Source organism: Triticum dicoccoides, chromosome 6A (genome assembly GCF_002162155.2).
Source record: "Triticum dicoccoides isolate Atlit2015 ecotype Zavitan chromosome 6A, WEW_v2.0, whole genome shotgun sequence".
Taxonomy (NCBI): Eukaryota; Viridiplantae; Streptophyta; class Magnoliopsida; order Poales; family Poaceae; genus Triticum; species Triticum dicoccoides.
Genome location: NC_041390.1, coordinates 404,014,458 through 404,038,257, shown reverse-complemented (window position 1 = coordinate 404,038,257; position 23,800 = coordinate 404,014,458). Strand labels below are relative to the sequence as shown.

The following is a 23,800-nucleotide window of genomic DNA, read 5'->3' as shown; positions in this document are numbered from 1 at the left end:
ATGCTAAGAGCATCTCCAGCCGCGCCTCTAACAGGCCCTCCCTAGGCGTTTTTGTCGTGCCGACGCCAAAAAATCAGCCCAGTCGCGTCCCCAATAGCTCGTTTTTCGCCGGCTTGGGCCGAAACTAGCGCCGGCGGACCCGATCCGAACCCGGTGCGCGGGGGGACGCTTGGGGGCGCCGGCACAAGCGAAAAGGGGTGTGGGGACGCTCTGTCGGCGAGTTGAGAGCCTCTTCCCGCCGTTTCTTCCCGCTCCCCCCCCCACACACACTTCCCTCTCATTCTCTCCATTCCTCCCGCCAACCTCCCTCCCGCTCGCCTCCCAGCCGGCCGCCATGCCGCCGAAGAAGTACATGATCCCCCGCGTCACGACAACTGCGACCGCCACCGTCGCCCAGCCGAAGCAGAGAAAGCCGAGGGCGCCGTCGTCCAAGCCACCGGGCATGCCAAACGCCGACTGGAGGGCGGAAGTTCAGCGCCGGGAGGCTGTCACCGCCGACCGGCGGAATAGGGCCATCGCCAAGAAGGCTCGGGACAACGCGGCGCGTGCGGCTGCGGCCGCGGCGGATCAAGCCGAGGCCGAGGCGGCTCGCATGGGGATGATGAATCCACCTGGCGGCCATGCCCAGTATGCGCCCTAGAGCCAGCAAAGCGTCGGCTCTCCGGCCGGCTTCTCGTCGTCGCCGCAACCATGGGGATGCACGGCGTCGCCGGGCTACTCCGACGGGGACGCGCACGGTGGGTTCAACCCCAACGTCACCTTCCCCCATGGACACCCGGCCCAGCGCATGCCCTCGCCCGCCTTCGCCGGCGTGCAGTACCCTCCGTACAACTACTCGTCGCCGGCTTACGCGTCCTTCTCGATGCCCCCTCTTCGCCGTGGCGCCCTGCCCTTCTCACAAACTTCCACGTCGCACCTCGGCGACACCGACGAGACCGATGCTGACATGGACGACATCATCGCGACAGGCTCGGCCGCGGCCGCCGCGTCCCCTGGGTTCGCTACCCAGGACGACACGATGGACCTCAACGGCGGCATGGACGGTGAGCTCGAGTACGGCGAGGAGGAGCCGAAGGAGCACGACGAGGAGGAGGAGGAGGAGGAGGAGGAGGAGGAGGAGCTGGCGACTGTTCCCGCGAGGAGGCGCAAGAAGAAGAAGGGGGCGGCCAGGACCGGCGAGCCGCGCATCAAGTGGACGTCCAAGAAACAGGAATGCCTCGCCGAAGCGTGGAAAGTCGTCTGCCTCGACCCAACCATCGGCACGAACCAGAGCATCGAGACGTACTTGGAGCGCATCAAGGCCGAGTTCGACGAGCGCAAGCTCGTCGACCCCTACTTTAAAGGCGTCTACATGCAGCGCGGGTCGAAGCCAATGGCGAACCATTGGGGGCTCATCCAGGCGGCGTGCAACAAATGGCATGGAATGGTCGAGGAGATCGCGGCTCGCCCGAAGAGCGGCGCCGACGTTGAGGATCAGGTATGGCACACCGGTCTCTCGCTTCTCTTCGTCGTGTGCGCACGCCAACTGTTTGTTCCTCGGCGCAGCTACTGCGCATGTTCGCCTTGTATCGCCTGGGCAACATCGACAAAGATTTCAAGTACCTCCACGTCTACAAGCAAATCGACAAGTGCAAGAAGTGGGCGGAAGTCCGGCGCACCCTCGACAAGGCCAAGGAGACCTACAAGCCGGACACACCGACGGCGGGCGCGTCAGAAGGGCGTCGGACGGCAACAAAGGGGCCAAGAAAGGGAAACACGCCGACGCGGCAACCGCGCGAGTGCAGGAGTCCATCGAACACTGCCTCGCCGACGCACAGGCCCGGGCTGCCCTGCGTGAAGAGAAGACCGAGGCACGGTGGTCGGCATTGATGACGAACAGCGTCGTCAAGCTCGAGCTGCTCCGGACCAACGTCGCCGCGAAGAAGAGGAACACCGACCTGGCTTTTCTGATGGGCGGTGCGGACATGCTCCAGAGCAACGATGAGAAGCTCAAGCCGTCGTACATGGCGGAGCGCGGCCTCATCCTGAACCAGCTGACGACGACGACGCCGCCAACTCCCGCGCCCACGCCGACGCCAAGCCCGAATGTTGATGCCTCCATGACGCCCAGCAGCACCGAAGCCGCACCGACGCCGCCCAGCACAGAAACAGCTCCGACACCGCCTAGCCCGCGCACGCCGACTACGCCGACGCCGGAGGCCGACCCCGCCAAGTAATGTGTTGCGCACACGTCCAGACTTGTGACACTCTTTTTTTTGTACGTCGGACTATTTATCCGATCGCCGAACTGTGTCCTATGATCGCCGGACTTGTGGCGTCTTTTGAGCAGGAACGACCAAGTTCGAAATTGCCGCGTCCTGGGGCCAGCGCCTGGGGGCGTGACTGCGAGCTAGGTCACCCCAGGGGCCAATCTAGCGCCGGTTCGCCCCTAAGCCGCTCTTTTTAGACGCCCTGGGGGGCCGAACGACTGGAGATGCACTAAGATGGCGCCACAGTTACAAAGCCACCAAACATTGACTCAAAGCCGAAAAGATATATCAGAGAAAAACTCGCAACTCCTATACACAAGCGCACCAGAGGGTAATGAATATTTTAGAACTAAAGGAAGAATAAAAGTTGATGATTCTCCAACCTTTATTCGTGGGTGTTGTGCCTGAGTTGGGCTGTAGAGATGCTAAAACCATAATAAAACCACCTCTGCGATCAAAGCTTGTTCAATATGGTTTCGGTTTTGCCCCTTCGTCAGCGTATATATCAGAAATCTTTGATAGGCCCTAGCTAGATCCCTTGCATCGGTAGCCTACGCGAGCAGGTCTTGCATAGCCCTTTGGAATACCCAAATCTTGGCCAAGTTCCATCCACGAATACCCAAATCTAGCAACCAGTACTAGTCTCCCTTTCGCCATCATCCATCATGCTTTGCATAACCTCACCACCTTTCGGGAAATTACCTGAACCCGATGCCTAACTGATCATCAGTACATTAATCTCTCTGAGTGTGCTGTGTCATGCATGTTACTCGTCTTCAAAGAAAAAGAAAGCTTGGCCGCATCGAATAGAATTCGCACGGTGACATCGTTGCTTGTATGATTGAAATCTCATCATGACCGATCGCTTTGAATCCGGCAGCGCGAGTGCGCTCGCGCGCAGCTAATGACATACTGCGAAGCTCTTTGGAACTGACCAGCTCCGTCAATTGGAGGTGAGAGAGAACTTCCTTTTAGGCAAGAAGAATGTCTCAACTTTGTTGCTTTCCGTCTTCCGCGCTGCAACTTGGGTCTCATTCCTGCAGGAGATGGAGGATGGTGGTGGCCGTGGCTCTTCACGGCTGCGTAAGCTCATTATTGCAGGGCTTCCTTTAGGGACGAACAATATCTGAGCGTGACGTTCCCGACGATCTGTTTTGGACTGCATCTTGTTTCCACGATATATAAGTTTACATACGCATCGCATCGCCGCGCCACGACAGCGACGGTCAGACCATACGAGCCTATCGACGAGGCAGCGTATCGACGAGGCAGCGTATCGACGAGGCAGCAGCGCCAAGTTGGCGGCGATGATGTTACGCTTCACATGGGATGATACGGCCCTCTTTCTTCACCAACACAAGTTGCCGGCGGCCAGTTACGCTGAACCGTGGCTGCGTGGACACGAGGCGTCCGGCCGGCTGGGAATCCGGCGGCCACCCGCGCGCCAGTGGATGCCACGCGCAGAAGCCATAAGTGGTCGATCCGGGTGTGATTGATCATTGCCCGGCCGGTTCAGGAAATATCTCAACAGGGAGAGGCCGTAGATAGTGGTGGTCCTTTGGGGAATGTCAGATCGGAGCGCCTGGTCTTCCTGCTGGTTTCGGAATCGGAAGAAGCAAGGACATGGATTTGCCACGAACTCCACTCTTTCGCCTTACCCTCCCTTCCTTGTGGACCGAGACAAATACCATCACCTCTTAGCTTTCCATGAAGCCATAACTCTTTATGCGCGTTTAATCCTGCCGCAACCGCAAGCAGGTGGACATAACAATGTAATCTTGCAGCTTTCTTTTTCGTGTTTCCATCATGTGAATTAATCCCCACAAAAGAAATACTCCCTCTGTCTCATAATATAAGATGCTTTGTGTCTTATATTTACCTGCAAAAAAGACGTCTTATATTCTGGGACAGATGGAGTGTCGTCTGAATTGAAGAGACCCTCGGAAAGAAATTTTCTGCTTTGTGTATGCTTTTCTTGCAAATGAGCTTCTTGACAGGTCGCCTCTTGTTGATCTGCAGAAAGAAGCGCTCGGCATCACAAAACTTCTTCAAAGTTCCAAAATGGTGAAGATAAATCCGAAGGCAAATATGATTACGCATGAGTTAGCTAAGTTTAGTCTTGATAATGGTGGTTCTGATGGGATTCTGGTTAGTAATGTTCCGCCTTGCTGGCGTATTGCTGTAACAAATAATTGTAGCAACATTTTAATTTAATCAATATATGAGGTGGTGTTTTGCAAAACAAGGAGAAAGAAAATCTGCTTCTGCCTGCCGTAAGAATCTGGGGATCGAAATCCCGACAACCCACAGCCGACATCCTGGCCCACCGCGGGCTTGTAACGATAGGCGGCCAGTGTTTGCAAATTGCAAAGACAGAAGATCCAACCAAACCGGCCTACACCAGAATAGGCCAGAGAGGGTAAGGGAAGCTTTTGCGCCCATTTCTAGTACGTACTATTACAAGCATAGGCATACACGGGCCATAACATTGACCTCCATCTCCTTCCAGATGTGTAGGAAGCCGATAAGACCATAAGAGCAACTAGATCAACCGAGAAAGCACATCAAGCAAGCGGCACTCCACTCGAAACGCTCATCTGACCAGGCGCGGGTCTGCATGCACAACTTGCAGCACATGTACCGATGCCGCAATCCGTAGATATACCCAGCACCAGCAGAGCAGCTTCCTACTTTAGCCCTCTGTCTTGTTTTCCCCTCTAAAACACACTCGTCTTCAACTTCAAACCCTGATGAACTCAACGAGTACAAGGCAGATGTGTCCGCCGCGGCAAGAAATGACGAGCCACAGGCACCGGAACAAGACACAGAGGCCAGCCTTAGATTGAGAGGCTTAAGACGGAAGATGGCTGAGAAAGAATAAAGAGGATATCTAACAAATCTACTACTTGTATGATTTAAAATTTAAAAACAATCACCCAAGGGAGGCATAGGCGACCCCGTACGTACCTCTCTTTGCCCCTGGCAGCTATAGTCGAATAAAATCCACCCTGTATCGAAAAAGCTATAGTCTCCAAGTAGCTTAACTCTTCAACTGCGGTGCTAGTTGTTTCTGGAAGGATTCCCCCAGTACATGCCCAGATTCTGCGTGATCGGTTCAACTCTCAAGGCATTGGCAGCCTACGAAACCATCAAGAGAAAACAAAATTGCTGGCACTGCCCTAGAGGCAACGAAAAAAATAGCTAGGCAGTGGCAGTGGTAGATGATGCATGTGTGCTACTGTAGTATATTACCAGTATTGCGACCAAATAATCTTAGTCGTTGTCTCGCTGCTTGATCAGTTACTTGTGTGCCATGTCCGAATTCTCACAGCATAGTAAACAGATTTGCCATGCCAGAGGCCCAGAGCCCCTACCTATCTTCACGTAGTACTCATAGACGGTGTGATCAACTGATGATTGCCTACAGCTTTTCTCTACGAGAGCACAGAACCAGAAGGCAGCAGAATCCAACTTTTCAGCAGCCACCAATGGAAGAACGCAGCAATCAAGCAATATCCATATTTTTCACAAAATCCAAAACCTCACAGGATTAATATTTTTCCTTTTCTGGAAGTTTTTCCCTCCATATTGATGTCTGTTTCATGTAATTCCAAGCTGGAAGTATCTCTGTCAAATGTCCATGTCTGTACTTGGGTAGCCCATGTGATGTCTATCATTCTCCGCCGAGTTCGATGCACTATTCAGGTTCCTGGACCAATGGGATATGCCCACGTGAAGGGCGGCACTGCTTTATTCGTTGGTCAAGGATCAAGACCGTGTAGCCACAAAACAAACCAAAAGGCAATCCACATATTCTATCAACTTTAAGGTTCACCATCTTATGTCTAAACTCTTTGCCATTCTTTGTTTGGACTCACGCAATTGAAATTCAGGCCTGAGAAATAGCACCATGCACAATTGAAGTTTATTACCTTTGAACTCAAGTGCGGTGGTACTTCTCTAAATGTAATAAAACTTCTCTTTCTAGCTTTTGGAAATTGCTTACGATTTTTTATTCATAAACGGTTCAAACTTGCGAAGCTGAAAACCTACAGAATGCAGCAGTATCAGGAGAATGAAGTCCACATAAACTTTACTGTAAAGTACAGGAATAAAATTAGATTCTATGGTCCCCTACTAGTCAAGATTAATGTAGACCTTATCTAACACACCTTTGCCTCATCTTTTATCTGAAGTCCGTATAAGTTGACATATACAGTTCTATTTATTAAGACAAAAGACCAGCAACTGAAGAAGAATCTTTTGCAAATGATATTCCATCACACAGTTGGAATGGCATATATGCCAAAGAACAAATAAACTTCTGCAAGTATTCACAGAACTTATATTGAGGTAATGAGGTCGAATGCTCGAACATCATATTCCATCAAATAAACTACTAAATCAGCGACAATTAATATGGATCCGAGGGAGTAGAATATAAGACATAAATTAAGTAGAATGTTGTTGCGTGGATGTATTTGCGACACATACATATTAGACATCAGAAGAATAACCTTCACGTGAATCATTTAGGTATGATATGGAGGTTTTCAACTTCAGTCGATTGTACTATGATAGACTTTGGGCAATACTACTTCCAGTTAATTATGAGATCATTTACTTTCCTAATAATTAATAGTACTACTCCAGAAGGTAAGAAGTACAGCTACATGCATATTTCCCAAATGCAGCATGATCTAGGATAACATTATATTGTGCCAACAGAACAAATGCCAGTAAAATTTTAAGGAAGCAAAAGCAAATGAATCAACGATTTACATTTATCAGTTCCTAAAAAAACATTTTGCTATAGAATAAGGCGAAAAGCTAATGTTACCTTTGTCCACAATCTATGTTGGTAAATCAGAAGAGATCTTAAAAGTGCCGCGCTGCCAACACATGACTTTTGCTCTTTCCAACAGCTTTGAGGAGAGAGGCATTCTGTCTGTTTCTAGTGTTCGATCCATAAGCAAGACTCGAGGAGAACTACTGGCTAACAGAATAGAGAGAGGCAGTTTCAGTGGCAAGTCTATGGCAAAATTCATTGAATTAAAAGGAGACTAAAGTTAATTTTACATTTTATGGGAACTAAAGTTAATATATTTGAAAACAATAAGTTCCTGTTATAAACTTTTTGTTGGACGAACTGGAAATGATTTCAATTTCAGTTCATGGCATGCAATGGAATAGACCATACACCTGTACCACAGATTGGCATCTCAAGCATTAGAAGTGCTATCCAGGGGTATCAAGATTATTGTCAAAGCAGAAGACAGCAAAAAAAAGGATAGATTTGTCAGGAATACCCCCTACCACTTTTTAACATCGCAGTATAATATTCTCGTCCCACCATGCTTACACTTTTTTTGACGGAACACCATGCTTACACTAATTAATAAACCTCCTAGTTACTCATCTTACTTACAGCTAAACAATACACTCTACAATACATAATCGTCTATTTACCATTTAGACATAATACAAGGCAGGGGGTGGGGGAGAGGGGGGGAGACTCACCCAAACACTAAGCTTAAATGTTTGAAGGGAAAAAGTGTACATAAAGAGGGTGGGAAAGTTTATAGCTGAAAACAAAGAACATAATGCATCAGTCTGGGAGATAAGTCAAAAGGCAACCCCCTTTTCGGTAGGGGCACCTATTTGTTAGGCTCTAGGTATAGGGAATAAGTGAGTGCGATTACATCAGATTTTATTCACCTACGTGGAATGGTAGCGAGCACTTCTTCTATTGGTGTAGGCCCGGAGGGTGGATAGCCCTAAATATTACAAGTGACGGCAATCCATATCATTGTTTGCAGTTTAAAGATACCATGGCGTACAGAAGTAATAGTTTCGGTCGTCACGACTGGCTCAGCATCTAGGACTGAGAGTATATATAGAGCACAGGCCTGCACCGCTCACTTCACCCAAGTGCACACTTCGAGGCCAAGTAGCTCCTCTTGAGCAATAGTACTCAATCTCCTCGACACCACCAATTGTAGGTAACCATGTCAAGGGATCCACTTGTTGTAGGCAATGTAGTTGGAGATATCTTGGACCCATTTATCAAATCAGCATCACTCAAAGTCTTATACAACAATAGGGAGCTGACTAATGGATCTGAGCTCAAGCCTTCACAAGTAGTCAATGAGCCACGGATCGAGATTGCTGGGCGTGACATGAGAAACCTTTACACTTTGGTGAGTTCATAACTCCTGTCTACCTCATTTGACCATTGAATATGATTGGAAATTAAGCTTTCTGCATTTAACGTTTAACCAAACAAAACAGTGATTACTGCAACTGAAGTGGCTATCAGGTCAAGATTATTATTTTTAGAGTGTGTCAGGTCACCATTTTCTCTCTCTAAAGTATCACGCTGTAATAACATTTAAAAGCTGTAAGAGTACACCCATTAAACTGGAAGGCAAGAATCTTCACTCTTAAGATTTAAAAGCTGTCCTTGTTGCGTGAGAAAGACCTTTTGCAGTTCTATATTTTATTAAAAATATATCCTATGATGGTATTCGACATGTTTTCGCTGGTGTCAGCACATATACCAGCACCTTTGCATGCAGACACACAATAAAATCGAAGTTATACACATTGGTCTAGACTCGCAATAGGAACATGGAACCACAATGGTTACTTCCAGCAATGCATGTTATATGTAGTGAAGATCCATGTACTTTGCTGGCCAACTTAAGATGGTGCAGAAATAGCACTGAGAAACTAAAATTTGATTACATTCATTACACTTCACTTCGTTTAAGAAGAGCATTAAACAATTGGACAGCTCAGATCCTAACCATCAAATTATACAAGCACAGTAATTTAGAAGAACAATGAAATTGCCATCACAGAAGACAAGCAATAAATCAATCATGGCAAACATTTCAAAGACATATGCATACACAATTCAACATCATTTTTACTTGATTGAATTATTTATATAATGAGAGCTCCAGTTTATATGCTTGTAACAACGAATGATGACAAACTTACCAATAGGTAATGGTGGATCCTGACTCACCAAGTCCAAGCAATCCAACCAAAAGAGAATACCTTCATTGGTAAGACCTGAAACACTTACAATGAATGATTTTAAATATCAAATAATAAACTCTTTCTTACAGTTGTGCGCATGTCACACAGGTTAGTGACAGACATTCCGGAATCAACAGATGCAAGCTATGGTGGGTTGTTCCCTTCCTTTTGCGTATTTGTTTCCACGATTTAAATGTTTCGAAGTATTGAATGGACATTTATAATAAACCTACTTACGGCAGTCCGGATGATGTCCACACCTAGTTCGTATTGACATAGAACAAAATAAAATGAAAATATTACTCACCCATAGAGTAAAGATCGACAGTTCATCACTACTGAAATGGTGTGCAAAGTTAAACTATATTACTCACCATACAGTAGGAATCTAGCACAATAGGCAGCTTATATTTTTCTGACCTCCACAATTATTATTTGTAGAGATTTATTCAAATGACTGGCTTAAGTTTGTATAATCTGGCAGCCAGTCTGCAGTATATATCATTTGGGCAGATAAAGGTGAATTTGAACCTTGTAGCACCATTGAGATTCTACACTGAAACCAACAAAATGTTTGTAAGCTGAGGCACAATATTGCATAACTTGCTCTGAAAAGTTATAAAAACTGCATTTCAGGAAACGAGATAGTCAGCTACGAAAGCCCAAAGCCAACAGCAGGAATACATCGCTTTGTCTTTGTGATTTTCCGCCAATCTGTCCAGCAGACCATTTATGCACCAGGATGGAGACCAAATTTCAACTCAAGGGACTTCTCAGCACTTTACAGTCTAGGCCCACCTGTGGCTGCAGTATTCTTCAACTGCCAAAGGGAGACCGGATGCGGTGGCAGACGATACATCAGATGACAACTGGGATAACTGCATTCCAACACTGCAAAAATGAGGGTGAATTGAGTGATGATGCATAAGGCCAAGCGCTCCAGGTGGGCGTTGTGTATGGCGCAGCGTAATGTAGTTTAATTCCTAGATTACTTTATCTCATGTACAGGCACTGACTATGGTGTCCCAAAATACCATGTAACAAATCTCAGCCACTGCTCCATCTCTTCTTCCTTGATGAGGAAAGCTTAAAGTTGATGTATTAGGGCAATGAGAGTAAAGATCTCTCATGTTTCCTAAAAACTATTAGATTTGACGCCAATAAATGATAAATTGCAGATTGCCTGTGCAAGAAAGGCAGTGCAGTGAAAACTGTAAGGTCCCGCAGCCACAGTTTACTGGTGTCATAGTGCTAGGAGTCTTTTCATCACCTGACCTCCAATGATTAATCCAATGAGGATTTATGCTGATGACCTCACTGAGAATCAGAATTCAGAACCCTCTCCCCATCCACCAGTCATGCTCTCAGATTCCACCAACACCAGCAAAGCAAATCTGCGTAGAAGCAGGTCATTAAAGGTGTAAATCCAAATAGCCCTGACATGTTAGTGCAGTCCTGGTCAGATTATGCTCCAGAACTGATCAAGAAAACCAAATTAGTGTGGTCACTTTTCCTGCCTGCCTTTGGTAGACAGGCTTAGCAACAGCAGGAAGGGAATCAGGTACCTCAATGACAACAGAGAATATGACCATCTGAACAGCTAAAGCCCGGCTTTGAATGAAGTGGTACACAAAATGCATCTGCTTTTGCCATGACATGGTAAGATAAAGGTGAGCTATCTGTTTCCAATTTTCAAGGTGCATCCATATTGTGGCTGCTTCTCTGTTATACCAGAACTGGCATCACACTTCTCACAGCATAGGCACACACTGCTTGTCAGAGCCGGTCAGTGGCAGTGCCGGTCTGGCGGAGCTACATCCCGGCAAGCCTGGGCAGCTACCCGGGCTCAGCTGGTGAACCCCACTGAAACGGTACAAGAGAGCAAGGACTCAACAAGGAGCTCGCACAGGAAAACACTGAAAAACGCAATTCCAACTATACATTGCCTAGGCTCTGATAACGGGCTGGCTCTGCCACTGGTCTAGGACCATAGATCCCGTCGCAGCACCTGTCGTGGGAGCTGACTCAACCTCACCGACAATGTGCTGATACCAACCCATGGCAGGTTCCATGATGGCGCCACCCACTGCTCCAGCATTTTGTCGAACACCATCCATTCACCTCTGCACCAGTGCTTAACAGCCTGCGAGAACAGGCTGCGCAGAAAGCGGCTATACCACATGAGGAGGCCAGGGCATATGGACCGTGCTGCAAGTCCTCCACACCTTCCTCTTTGGTGCCACAGTTGTCGCAGCATCCACGATGATGACACGCCATGCCATGGTGTGAACGGCCCTCACTCTTGCATTTCATTGAGCACCTTTCCTGGCTTAACAGTCTGCAAGGGCAGCGAGGTGCACAGAGAAATGGCTTACCCCAGATGAGGAGGTGATGAAGAACCTATCGCGTTTGCTGCATGTCAATCATGTCTTTGGTGCACACTCTTCTTGCCTTCATTATTGCATGCTTGTAGAACAACCTCCATGGCGGGCATGTCCTGTGACCAGCTAGAAATGTATTCGAACACAATGCACAAAAAACCTTAATAAAGGGACTGAAAGAAAACACGACCTAACCAGTTAATCGGTGCTTACGGAGTGAAACTGCAGAAGTGCTAGCTTTCATTTGTTCAGTCCTTATGATCAAAATTGCTAAGACAAAGCCTCTTTGATTCTCATCAAAAACATAGAAATAAGAAAATTAAGAATTGCAATGTCATGTAATCTTGAATCTCCGCAAGAAACCATGTCTGATCGCCCCATAGAAAAAGCATTGAAAGCATTCCTAGAAATTTAAGTAAATGATTTTTCCTTTGAAATTTAGTACAGAAACCCTGTAGAAAAATTTCCTATGGAATACAACAGTACAAAGCATAGCAGGTTATACATATAGGGATATAGCTACCTACAAGCATACAAATCGGCAAATCGCAGAAGGTAATACACGTGGCTAGCTACAACCATACAAATCGCAGCAGGTTATACGTGTACTGAATTTCTTAGAGCCTTGCAATGTAGAACATAGAGGAGATTCAAATAAGAAAATTTGTACTTGTTGACCATAAAGTAAACCGTAATTACATCGAGGAGAAGCAAATTCAATTAGCAGAAATTACAGGTTGCTTCCTCTTCTGGCAGCAAACAATAATATTAACCCTGAATTTGCTGTGGATTCCTCAATCTTGTCTCTTCATCCATCTACCCTATAAAAAGTGACACCACAGCAAAATTAGATATAGATGCATTCGGTCACAGATTATACGCGTGCTCTTACTGACTTATTGCATTAAGTATTCCAAAGTCAGGATTACTGAAATCTCTTTCTTATTTTCAGTAAGAAAAGTACCTGTTCTATGCAAATGTGCAATTGATGTCTGCTAAATTCACTGCGTCCTTATTCCGTCACTTGGCTAGCAAAATGTTTACCTATTGTCCAAGGTAACATTGTGTTAAAGCCTTGTCTAGTTGACCCCTAACCATCCCGGCATGTCAATGTGAACGGGCCTACGGAAGGCAAACGGCTACTCTGGAATGTTTATCCGACGTTTTCCAACCCGGTGAAGAGGGCAGAACGGCGACCAGAGGAAATGCACCCAAGATGCCAGCCCCTGTTGTGACATTCTGACAGATTAGAGCCTTGGCTGAGCTAATCTCCTTTGCCACTGGCGAATTTGATCCTAGAAGTGACTGCGTGGAGGAAGTTGAGAGTATCTCCTTCGGAACGGAAATTGGAAGGCCGCTGCACGAGTGACATTTATCTGGCAACCGGTGTCTTCAGGTGCGGCAGTGGCACACTTCCTCTTGGTCTGCCTCTGTGCGTGCCTGCAATGGAGCTCGCACCCGTCGAACACCTTCCTGGGCTCCTCAAGCCCCTTGGCGATCCCCTCGGGAGACTTGTAGAGGAAGGTTGCGTACCCACAGAACTGCCCGGTTGCGTGGTCGGCGACGAGGGATCCTGCCTCGATCTCTCCGAACTCGGAGAAGAACCTCCTCAGCTCGTCGATCGAGGTGCGGGCGGGCACCCTGTCCACTAAGAGCTTGCGGCCCGTGCCTCCGGGGGAAGGGCCGGCGGGACCGACCGAGGCGAACTGGCAGGCAATGGGGCGGCCCCCGACGCGCTTGGAGGAGTCCGCGAGGGCGCGGCGGCGGGATGAGCATCGGCGGAGGATGATGAAGCCATAGCCGCGGCAGCGGCCGGTGGCGCGGTCAGCGACGGCGTGGCACCCATCGAGGACCCCAAAGGGGACGAAGGCGGCGGCTAGCGCGGCGGAGGTGCCGCTGGGGCTGAGGCCGTGGATGTAGAGGCGGCGATGCGCGGCGTCGGAGGCCGCCGAGGTGGCGAGGCGGGAGAGCAGGGTGGGATCTCGGAGGCGGACCTGGACCAGGACGTCAAGGAGCTCGTCCCTACTGAACGGCTCAGGAAGCCCCTCGATGATTTCCTCCTCCTTGCACTCATCGGCCGCCGGCTGTTGTGGGTTCGTCGCGGAGTTCGTTCTTCCCCTTGTCCTAGCTTTGTCACAACCCCTGCTACCTGGTTTCCAGCAAACACAACTTGAGGACAAGTGTGATCTCCACGGGGAGCATTGTCACAACCCCTGCTACCTGAACTTGTTGGCGCAGTGCCGGTTCTTCAGTCCATCAGTCAGCGCTTGGCTCAGTTATGTAGATCGGACGGTGGAGGGAGTTATCTTGGATCCAACGGCTGGCAGCCATCGTCTAGTTTTCGCTGCTTAAACTGTAGCTCTACAATTGTCGGGCATTCTGACAGTAACTCTGTAACTCTGCACTATATAAGTCCTCACCCAGCTCTCAGCTCAGCTATGAAATGAGATATCCAGTTATTTTTCCGCTTATCTGTACTTATTTTCGGAGCTAGGGTTCTTTTTAAAATTCCAAATCATAGCGGGTGCTCTAACATCAGGAGTAAAAGTTGTCGGATTACAGGTTCTGGCAAAAATTTTGAGGTTCAAACTCTGGGGTGTGCATGAAGATCTCACTCCCCCTAGCTCACGCTCTCGCAACGATCTCAAAGTCTAGCCCGCCAAACCCGAGGAACAAGAGACACAAGAGTTTATACTGGTTCGGGCCACCGTTACGGTGTAATACCCTACTCCAGTATGGTGTGGTGGATTGCCTTATAGGCTGAGAATGAACAAATACAAGGAAAGAACAGCCTCCTGAGAAGAAATATTCTTGAGCTCGATGAGCTTGTGTGTGTCCGAAGGGTCTGAATGATCTGTCCACTCCTATGATGGTGGCTAGTCCTATTTATAGAGACCCGGGTCCTCTTCACAAATATTAGGCGGGAAGGGATCCCACAACGGCCAATTTGAAGGGGGCAGCTAGTACAAGCTATCCTGACAAAAGGTGGTCTTCACCTGCCAAAGGTTCTGGTGGTGACACCGTCGTGGATTCCTTGATGACCTCCGTCCTGTCGTCCTGCTGGTCTTGGTCTCGTTGCACCGATATAGAAACCTTTGCCTGATTCCTCAGGACTCCTCGCCTATGCCTGCCCTTTAGCACCAAAGAGAAAATTGGCACTCTGCGCCCGCTGGCGCCCGCCTGGCCTTGGTCGTCATGGTTCACGTCATGCGAACCTCGCGAGGTGCCCCTCTCCTTCATCTCTCCGCTCCTTGATGTCTACTACACAACATTCTTTTTATAGACGTTGTTGGGCCTCCAAGTACAGAGGTTTGTAGGACAGTAGCAAATTTCTCTTAAGTGGATGACCTAAGGTTTATCAATCTGTGGGAGACGTAGGATGAAGATGGTCTCTCTCAAACAACCCTGCAACCAAATAGCAAAGAATCTCTTGTGTCCCCAACACACCCAATACAATGGTAAATTGTATAGGTGCACTAGTTCGCGAATAGATGGTGATACAAGTGCAATATGGATGATAGATATAGGTTTTAATCTGGAAATATAAAAACAGTAAGATAGCAAGTGGTAAAAGTGAGCGTAAACGGTATTGCAATGCGTTGAAACAAGGCCTAGGGTCCATACTTTCACTAGTGCAAATTCTCTCAACAATAATAACATAATTGGATCATATAACAATCCCTCATGCAACAAAAAGTCACTTCAAAGTCACTAATAGCGGAGAACAAACTAAGAGATTATTGTAGGGTACGAAACCACCTCAAAGTTATTTTTTCTGATCGATCTATTCAAGAGTTCGTAGTAAAATAACACGAAGCTATTCTTTCTGTTCAATCTATCCTAGAGTTCTTACTAGAATAACACCTTAAGACACAAATCAACCAAAACTCTAATGTCACCTAGATACTCCAATGTCACCTCAAGTATCCGTGGGTATGATTATACGATATGCATCACACAATCTCATATTCATCTATTCAACCAACACAAAGAACTTCAAAGAGTGCCCCAAAGTTTCTACCGGAGAGTCAAGACGAAAACATGTGCCAACCCCTATGCATAAGTTCATGAGGTCACGGAACTCGCAAGTTGATCACCAAAACATACATCAAGTGGATCACGTGAATATCCCATTGTCACCACAGATAAGCACATGCAAGACATACATCAGGTGTTCTCAAATCCTTAAAGACTCAATCCGATAAGATAACTTCAAAGGGAAAACTCAATCCATTACAAGAGAGTAGAGGGGGAGAAACATCATAAGATCCAACTATAATAGCAAAGCTCGCAATACGTTAAGATCATGCTGAATCAAGAACACGGGAGAGAGAGAGAGAGAGAGAGAGAGAGAGAGAGAGATCAAACACATAGCTACTGGTGCATACTCTCAGCCCCGAGGGTGAACTACTCCTTCCTCATCATGGAGAGCGCCAGGATGATGAAGATGGCCACCGGAGAGGGATCCCCCCCCTCCGGCAGGGTGCCGGAACAGGGTCCCGATTAGTTTTTGGTGGCTACAGAGGCTTGCGGCGGCGGAACTCTCGATCTAGGTTTATTTCTGGGGGCTTCTCTATTTATAGGAATTTTTGGCGTAGGTCTCACGTCAGGGGGGGTCTCTGGATCGTCCACAAGATAGATGCCCATGCCCAGGGGGTAGGGCGCGCCCCCACCCTCATGGACAACCCGGGACTCTTCTGGCCCAACTCTTTTACTTCGGGGGCTTCTTTTGGTCCATAAAAAATCATCAAAAATTGGCACGTCAATTGGACTCCGTTTGGTATTCCTTTTCTGCATACTCAAAAACAAGGAAAAACAAAAACTGGCACTGGGCTCTAGGTTAATAGTTTAGTCCCAAAAATCATATAAAATAGCATATAAATGCATATAAAACATCTAGGGTTGATAATATAATAGCATGGAACAATCAAAAATTATAGATACGTTGGAGACGTATCACTCCTCGCGAGCCAGCCTAGTGAGGCTACCCCTGAGGAGGTCTTGGTGTCGTCCGCCTCGTGAGGCTTGGCCCCTCGCGAGGGTCTTGAGTGGTTGCTGATGAAGATGGGCCGCGCCAGGACGCTAGTGGAGCCATGCCCTGAGCCGCAGGCAGGCAAGTTTAGGTACCCCCGTTCCTAGGACGCCGACAGTAGCCCCCGAGGCCAAGGCGCGCTCGTGCTTGGCTTCGCGGCGAAGCCAAGGGTCAAGTGCGGAGCACCGCGGGCCCCAATAGCCTGCGGCCTCGATCGACGCATGGCGACTGACGGGACGTGGGCGCCTCCACTTCCCCACGCAGCCTCGATTTCTGCCTGGCTAGGCAACCACTGTCGTCTTCGTAGCTCTGCCTCCTTTATAAGCAGCACTCTCCGCTGCTCCCTCATCTTCCGAAAGGCAGCGGATCTCTTCCCCTGGTCCAATCTGACGCCAACTCCCCCTGCCGCCATGGCACCAAGCCGGAAGAAGAAAGGGAAGGAAGGAGTCCCGTACCTCGGCCCCCGCGACGCTAGTCTTCGAGCCCGCCATCAAGCGGTTGGTGGTGCTCAACCAAGAGGCGATGGGCAAGGTGCGCCCGGCGCTTGCCGCCGATTTCAATGAGTGGGGGGCGATGGTGGCCTAGCCTGCTTCCTGCGCCGAAGTTGACAAGACAACCACCGAGGTCCCCATCCATCTTCACGCCCTCTCGGCAAGCTTGCTTCCCTCCCTTCTCAATCTCTTCAATGTAGTGCTCTCGCATTACCAGATCAACGCGCTGCATCTCGATCCCCAATCCATCATCCTCCTTGTTGTCTTTGCTTTCGTTTGCGAAGCCATGGTGGGCATTGCCCCTTCCATGGCCCTGCTTCACCACTTCTTCTCGCTGCATCTAACAGACCCTCTCCAGCGCTCAGGGTGTGTGTCCCTTCAGGCCGTCGCGGCGACGGCCGGTTAGGGGATCGACTTCGAGCTCTCGCCGGTCATCGGAGGCTTCAGGAAGAGGTGGGTGTTTGTGGACGTTGGCATGCGCAGCCCCCTGTTGCTTCTCCCTTGGATTCCAGTCGCTCCGAGCTCCGGTTGGGGGCACGCGAAGCTCACCGATCGGCAGCTCGCCCATGTCTAGCTCCGGCTTACCAGGCTGAAGGACCTTAGAGTGACGACGCCCATGGTGGTGAAGGAGTTCATCCGGTGTTGCATCGCTCCGCTTCAGCGCCACTCTCGGCAAATGTGGAGCTTCTCTGGCTACGGGGACCACATGAGGCTTCAGGCTCCGACTGTTCCTCCTGAGGCGCGGTGCATGGTGCTCGAGCTCCTGACTGGAGACCCGATGCCAGCCAACCTGTCGGAGGAGGGCTGTCTTCTGTACTGCTGCTCGAACAAGGTGGAGTTCGTGAAGCAGATGCCCCTCTTCGATGAATGGGGACCATGCCCAGTTGGCCTTGAAGGGCCTCGCGAGAGCCCTGCCTTCATGGCCCCCCTACCAGCCGCGAGCGCGATGCCCGCCCCAGGAGTGGGCGTAGGGGGGCGGTCGCGGTCGAGCGATTGCGGCACTGCTGCTGAGGAACGGGCACCACTCGGGGTTCCTGAGGTGTCGTCCCCCGGGACCTTGGAGAGCCGTCCTGAGGAAGCGGCATGGGGGACGGCACAGTCCGATGCTCGTGAGGTCGGAGCCCCCGAGGTCCCGGTGAACCGCCATGAGGCGAGTACCGAGGTCTCCGCGTGGTCCAGCACCCCTGAGGTCGCCTCCTCAGGAGTCACACCATCCACGCCCGGCCTTGGTGACCGCGGCCAGGGCTTCGGCCGGCTCCAACCGAACTTCGCGGCGCTCCGCAAGAGGAAGGGGTCTCCAAGCTACAGTGGTGACGCCTTTCGACCATTGAAGCATAGGAAGTACATTGCTATTGATGAGTGAGTACCTTATCTTTGTAATTTCTCGAGTACCGCTTCCCCTCCTGACTGTGGTCCCTCAGGGTCCCTTCTGCTAAGGCGACGAAGTCTCCCGAGAAGCTACCTCCTCCTGCCTCGAGTCATCTGCTTACCTTGAGCGCCCCAAGCCAGCCTGCCGCACTTGGTGCGAGGTCGGCCAGAGAGGCAAGCACGCCGGCTTGGCGTCTCGACCCCATGTTCTTGCCGTCCGTCCTTTGCGGCCTTGCCCGGGATGCGGAAAGTGTGCCAAGGGCTCCTCCTCTGGTTATTGACCGTGGCTAGGTGGCCTTGGCTCTGGCCTCTCCTTCGGGTGACGAGCCTCCACTCCTCCGGAACCCCGACGGGGCCCGTAGGGCGACTGGAAGGACTCCGGCCTCTAGCCCCCTGCTGGGAGGAGGTGAGCCGCCTTGAACTTCTTCAACGACTCCCAGCGTGGAGGACGGACCCGGTCGTGCATTCGAGCTTGCGCGCAAGCGGGGTGCTGTCCGTCACGAGCTCTTCCGGGAAGCGATGGGTGCACTGAGCTGGCTTGGGGAAGAGCTCGTGGACGTCGACGCCCGCCTTGAAACTGAGGGTCTCTGGCTAGTGGATGAATGGCGTCAATTGAAGGTGGCCATCAACCTCGGGCGCCTCTAGTGTGAGCATGCCAACGCGAAAGCCAAGGCATCCCTCGCAACCTCGCGCGAGGCCAGTGCCCGAGCCTTGGAGGAGGCCAGGGAGGCAGACCACCGCCACGATGTCACCGAGAAGCGCAGGAGGGAGCTCCAGGCCCTGAATGCCTCCCTGGAGTAGCAGGTGGAGGCGCGTAGAGCTGCCTTGGCATCGATGAAGGGGGCACTGTCCCATGAGGAAGAGATCTTGAAGCGCAATGAAGCGCTAATGTTGGAGGCCACAGAGCGCAGCCTCAAGATTGAGCGGTTGGAGATGAGGGAGCGTCAGGTTGCTCAGGCGGAAGATGACGCCATCGCGCGCGAGGCCAGGATCCAGGAGGAAGTGGACCGCAGGGTGGCGGAGGCTTGCACTGATCTTGCCAATAGGTACGACCTAAAGCTGAATGTAACGCCCCGAGATCGATGTGCCAGGTGTCGTCCAGTTATTCGCTGTTGTGGCCTTGTCATTGCTTGCGTGTCATGCATTGCATAGCATGTCATCTTGTGCATTTCATTTGCATACGTGTTAGTCTCATGCATCCGAGCATTTTCCCCGTTGTCCGTTTTGCATTCCGGCGCTCCTATCTCCCCCGGTGGTCTTTTCTACCTTCTTTTCATGTGTGGGGGTTAAACATTTCCGGATTGGACCGAGACTTGCCATGCGGCCTTGGTTTACTACCGGTAGACCACCTGTCAAGTTCCGTACCATTTGGACTTCGTTTGATGCTCCAACGGTTAACCGAGGGACCAAAAAGGCCTCGTGTGTGTTGCAGCCCAACACCCCTTCAATTTTAACCAAAACCCATCTAAACCTCCTCCATCATCTCGGTCGTTCGATCACGATCGCGTGGCCGAAAACCGCACCTCATTTGGACTCTCCTAGCTCCCTCTACCTATAAATATGTGGCTCTCCCCGAATTTTCGCGCAGTCCAAACCCTAGCAAACTCCTCCTCGCGCCGCCGGACATAACTCCCCACCACCGGCCGGACATGTCCGCCGCCACCGCCACCTCAGTTCGCCCAATAGCGTTGTGCCACCTCAGCTCCGCCGCAGCTCCGGGCCAACCGGCTCGCGCCACCGGGCCTCCTGCCTCATCCCCGCCGCCGCGGTTCACCCGCCGGCCCGCCAGGGCCCGGTCGCCGCCGCCAGCCGCTCGGCATCGCGCCCGCCCGAGCCGCCTCCTGCGCCGCTCCGGCCGCCGCCATGCGCCACCACGCCTCACCTCCTTCCCGCGGCGCCACCCTTCGCCGGCGTGGCCCCGCCGCCGCCGCCATGCGCCCTGCCGCTGCTTTGGGTCGCCGGGTCTGCCCCCGGTGTAACTCCGGCGAGCCCCGCGTCCTCCTCCACCGCGCTCCAGCGAGGTCTCCTCCAAGTCCGGCCATCTCCATCGTCTCCGGCAGGTTCGTGGATCGGGACCAGATCCACCACTCCCCCGATCCAAACGCCCCGTCCAGATCCGGATCCCTCTGTCCTGCACGTCTCCGTCCCGGGTTGACTTTCTCGGAGAGGTCCAATTTCTACAGTCCCCGAGATTTCCATGTTTCATATGCCCATGTTCATCATGTCGTAACTTTACATCCGTAGCTCCGTTTTGCGTGTTTAGCATATAAAAATGTAGGTCTCAGAGAGCACATCATTTCATCTCATTGCATCATTTTCATTTGAGTTCATCGTGATGCCCGAAATGCTGTTGGAAGAGTGCTATTTGAGTTTATTGTCAGATCTGCTGCACCAAATAGCTATTTGTCATTTTTGCCATGATTATTGTGTGCATGATATTACATGTGTTTTGTTATATGCCATGCCATCTTTCCAGGGGTGCTATCCATGTATTTTTGTGATGTGTGTGGTGGCTAGCACAAGCTTGCAAAGTGGAGCATTCGTTAATGCTGATTTCAGGGACTTAGCATTTCCACTAAGTCCTTGATCTGTTTGTCTCAATATGCCATATGTTCATGTTGTTTCCTAGTGATCCGTGCCTCTTTTGAGGATGATCAGTAAGGATGATTTGTTAATCTTGTAGTTCTCTATCCATCCATGTCTTTGTTTGCAATTATGGAGCACCCTAGCTTAAGTCAATCGAGATCTACTTTTGCTATTTCGTGAATCTGGGCAGATTGTCTACTTGTTAGCGATTTTGCCGAGGATGTTGTAGTTCATCCGTGCATGCTATGTTTTTTTTGTTGCCATGTCTAGCTTGTATAATGTGTATTCTTGTTGGGTGTATGCTTATATTGTCGTGCCTTGCTCTATAGTGAGTGCATCGAGCTTGTAAACATGCCTACTTGATATCTGTTTTCAGCATGCTCCAGTTTTCACTAAGTCTGAGAACTGATTATGTTTTTGCCATGTTCACATGCTTGCAAATGTATTTTCTGATCCCTTTTGGCTCAAGGTCACTAAGGGACTTTTGTTAAGCTCCTTGAGTAGCTCCATGCCATGCTTTACTTTGCCATGTTCAGGTCCTGTAGCATATAGTTTTCATGCTCTCAAGTGTGCTACCTGATCTGAAATTCCAGACATGTGTTAATTTCACTAAGTCTGAAATCTGTTTACCAAATGCATTTTTGCCATGCTTGTTTGAACCTGTTAATGGATGATTTGGCCGTAGCTCAGTGTTCATCTTTTGTTCAGAATCATGAATGGATCCCTGCCATGTATTTTGTTGCCATGTTTGTGTGCTGTAGCATGTTTAACTTGTTGCATTTAGATGGCTACTTGCTGTTTATCACGGACCGGTGCCATATTTGAATTGCTTGCCTTTTCCAAACCGTAACTCCGATTCCGGTGATCTTTATATCGTTTTCAAGCGATTTCACCTCACCTTTCCAGTGGCACACTTGGATTTCCAAGTTAAGGCCAGGTTCATTCATCTCTTGTCAAATCATGCATATGCATCGCATTCCGCATCCCGCATATCATATGTTGTTCATGTGTTGGTTTGTTTACTACGTTGTGTGCTTCTTTCCGGTGTTTGCTTCTTCGGGTTGGTTCCGGTAATGTCGCGTTTATGAGGACCCATTCGCCTATGTCCGTTTGTCTTCTTTATGGACTCGTTCTTCTTCCTTGCGGGATTTCAGGCAAGATGACCATACCCTCGAAATCACTTCTATCTTTGCTTGCTAGATGCTCGCTCTTTTGCTATGCCTATGCTATGATACCTACCACTTGCTTATCATGCCTCCCATATTGTTGAACCAAGCCTCTAACCCTCCTTGTCCCAACAAATCGTCGTTTGGCTATGTTACCGCTTTGCTCAACCCCTCTTATACCGTTGTTAGTTGCAGGTGAAGATTGAAGCTTGTTCCATGTTTGTAACATGGATGTTTTGTTGGGATATCACAATATCTCTTATTTAATTAATGCATCTATATACTTGGTAAAGGTTGGAAGGCTCGGCCGTATGCCTGGTGTTTTGTTCCACTCTTGCCGCCCTAGTTTCCGTCATATCGGTGTTATGTTCCCGGATTTTGCGTTCCTTACACGGTTGGGTTATAATGGGAACCCCTTGACAGTTCGCTTTGAATAAAACTCCTCCAGCAAGGCACAACATTGGTTTTACCATTTGCCACCTAGCCTCTTTTTCCCTTGGGTTAGGCCAGCCCAAGGGTCATCTTTATTTTAACCCCCCCCCGGGCCAGTGCTTGTCTAAGTGTTGGTTCGAAATGGGCAGCCTGCGGGGCCACCTCGGGGAAACTTGAGGGCTGGTTTTACTCGTAGCTTGACCTATCCGGTGTTGCCCTGAGAACGAGATATGTGCAGCTCCCATCAGGATGTCAGCACATCGGGTGGCTTTCCTGGACTTGTTTTACCATTGTCGAGGATGTCTTGTAACCGGGATTCCGAGTCTGATAGGGTCTTCCCGCTAGAAGGAATATCCTTCGTTGACCGTGAGAGCTTGTGATGGGCTAAGTTGGGAAACCCCTGCAGGGATTTGAACTTTCGAAAGCCGTGCCCACGGTTATGGGCAGATGGGAATTTGTTAATGTCCGGTTGTAGAAAACCTGAAGTTGACCTTAATTAAAATGCATCAACCGCGTGTGTAACCGTGATGGTCTCTTTCCGACGGAGTCCGGGAAGTGAACACGGTGTTGGAGTTATGATTGACGTAGGTTGTTCTAGGATCACTTCTTGATCATAGTTTATCGATCGTGCTTTGCCTTCTCTTCTCGCTCTCATTTGCGTATGTTTAGCCACCATATATGCTAGTCGCTTGCTGCAGCTCCACCTCATACCTTTACCTTTCCCATAAGCTTAAATAGTCTTGATCGCGAGGGTGCGAGATTGCTGAGTCCTCGTGGCTCACAGATACTTCCAAAACCAGCTTGCAGGTGCCGATGAGTACGTGCAGACGACGCAACCAAGCTCAAGGAGGAGCTCGATGAAGATCTTGTCCTTCGTGTTGTTTCGTTCTAGTTGATCAGTAGTGGAGCCCAGTCGGGACGATCGGGGATCTGTGTAGCATTTGGGGTAGTCTTCTTTTATTTTGGTTCCGTAGTCAGACCTTGTGTGTAACTGGAGGATGTAATGCTTTATTCATGTATTGTGTGAAGTGGCGATTGTAAGCCAACT

At 49.8% G+C, this 23,800-nt stretch overlaps 2 protein-coding genes across 2 annotated transcripts; one reads left to right on the top strand and one right to left on the bottom strand.

Annotated features, from left to right (window-relative positions):
• Positions 1-8,189: 8,189 nt before the first annotated feature.
• On the top strand, positions 8,190-10,473 carry LOC119317029 (protein FLOWERING LOCUS T-like). The gene is made up of 4 exons (XM_037591414.1): positions 8,190-8,449; positions 9,261-9,322; positions 9,405-9,445; positions 9,933-10,473. Exons 1-4 carry the CDS (start codon positions 8,258-8,260, stop codon positions 10,160-10,162), a joined length of 525 nt encoding a protein of 174 aa, XP_037447311.1. The 5' UTR covers positions 8,190-8,257; the 3' UTR covers positions 10,163-10,473.
• Positions 10,474-12,201: 1,728 nt separating this feature from the next.
• Positions 12,202-17,121, bottom strand: LOC119315881 (UBP1-associated protein 2B-like). The gene is made up of 3 exons (XM_037590333.1): positions 16,943-17,121; positions 12,642-13,864; positions 12,202-12,498 (listed from the first exon to the last, which is right to left on the bottom strand). The coding sequence occupies exons 1-2, from the start codon at positions 17,119-17,121 to the stop codon at positions 12,973-12,975; spliced, it is 1,071 nt and encodes a 356-aa protein (XP_037446230.1). The 3' UTR covers positions 12,202-12,498; positions 12,642-12,972.
• Between the last annotated feature and the right edge of the window lie 6,679 nt (positions 17,122-23,800).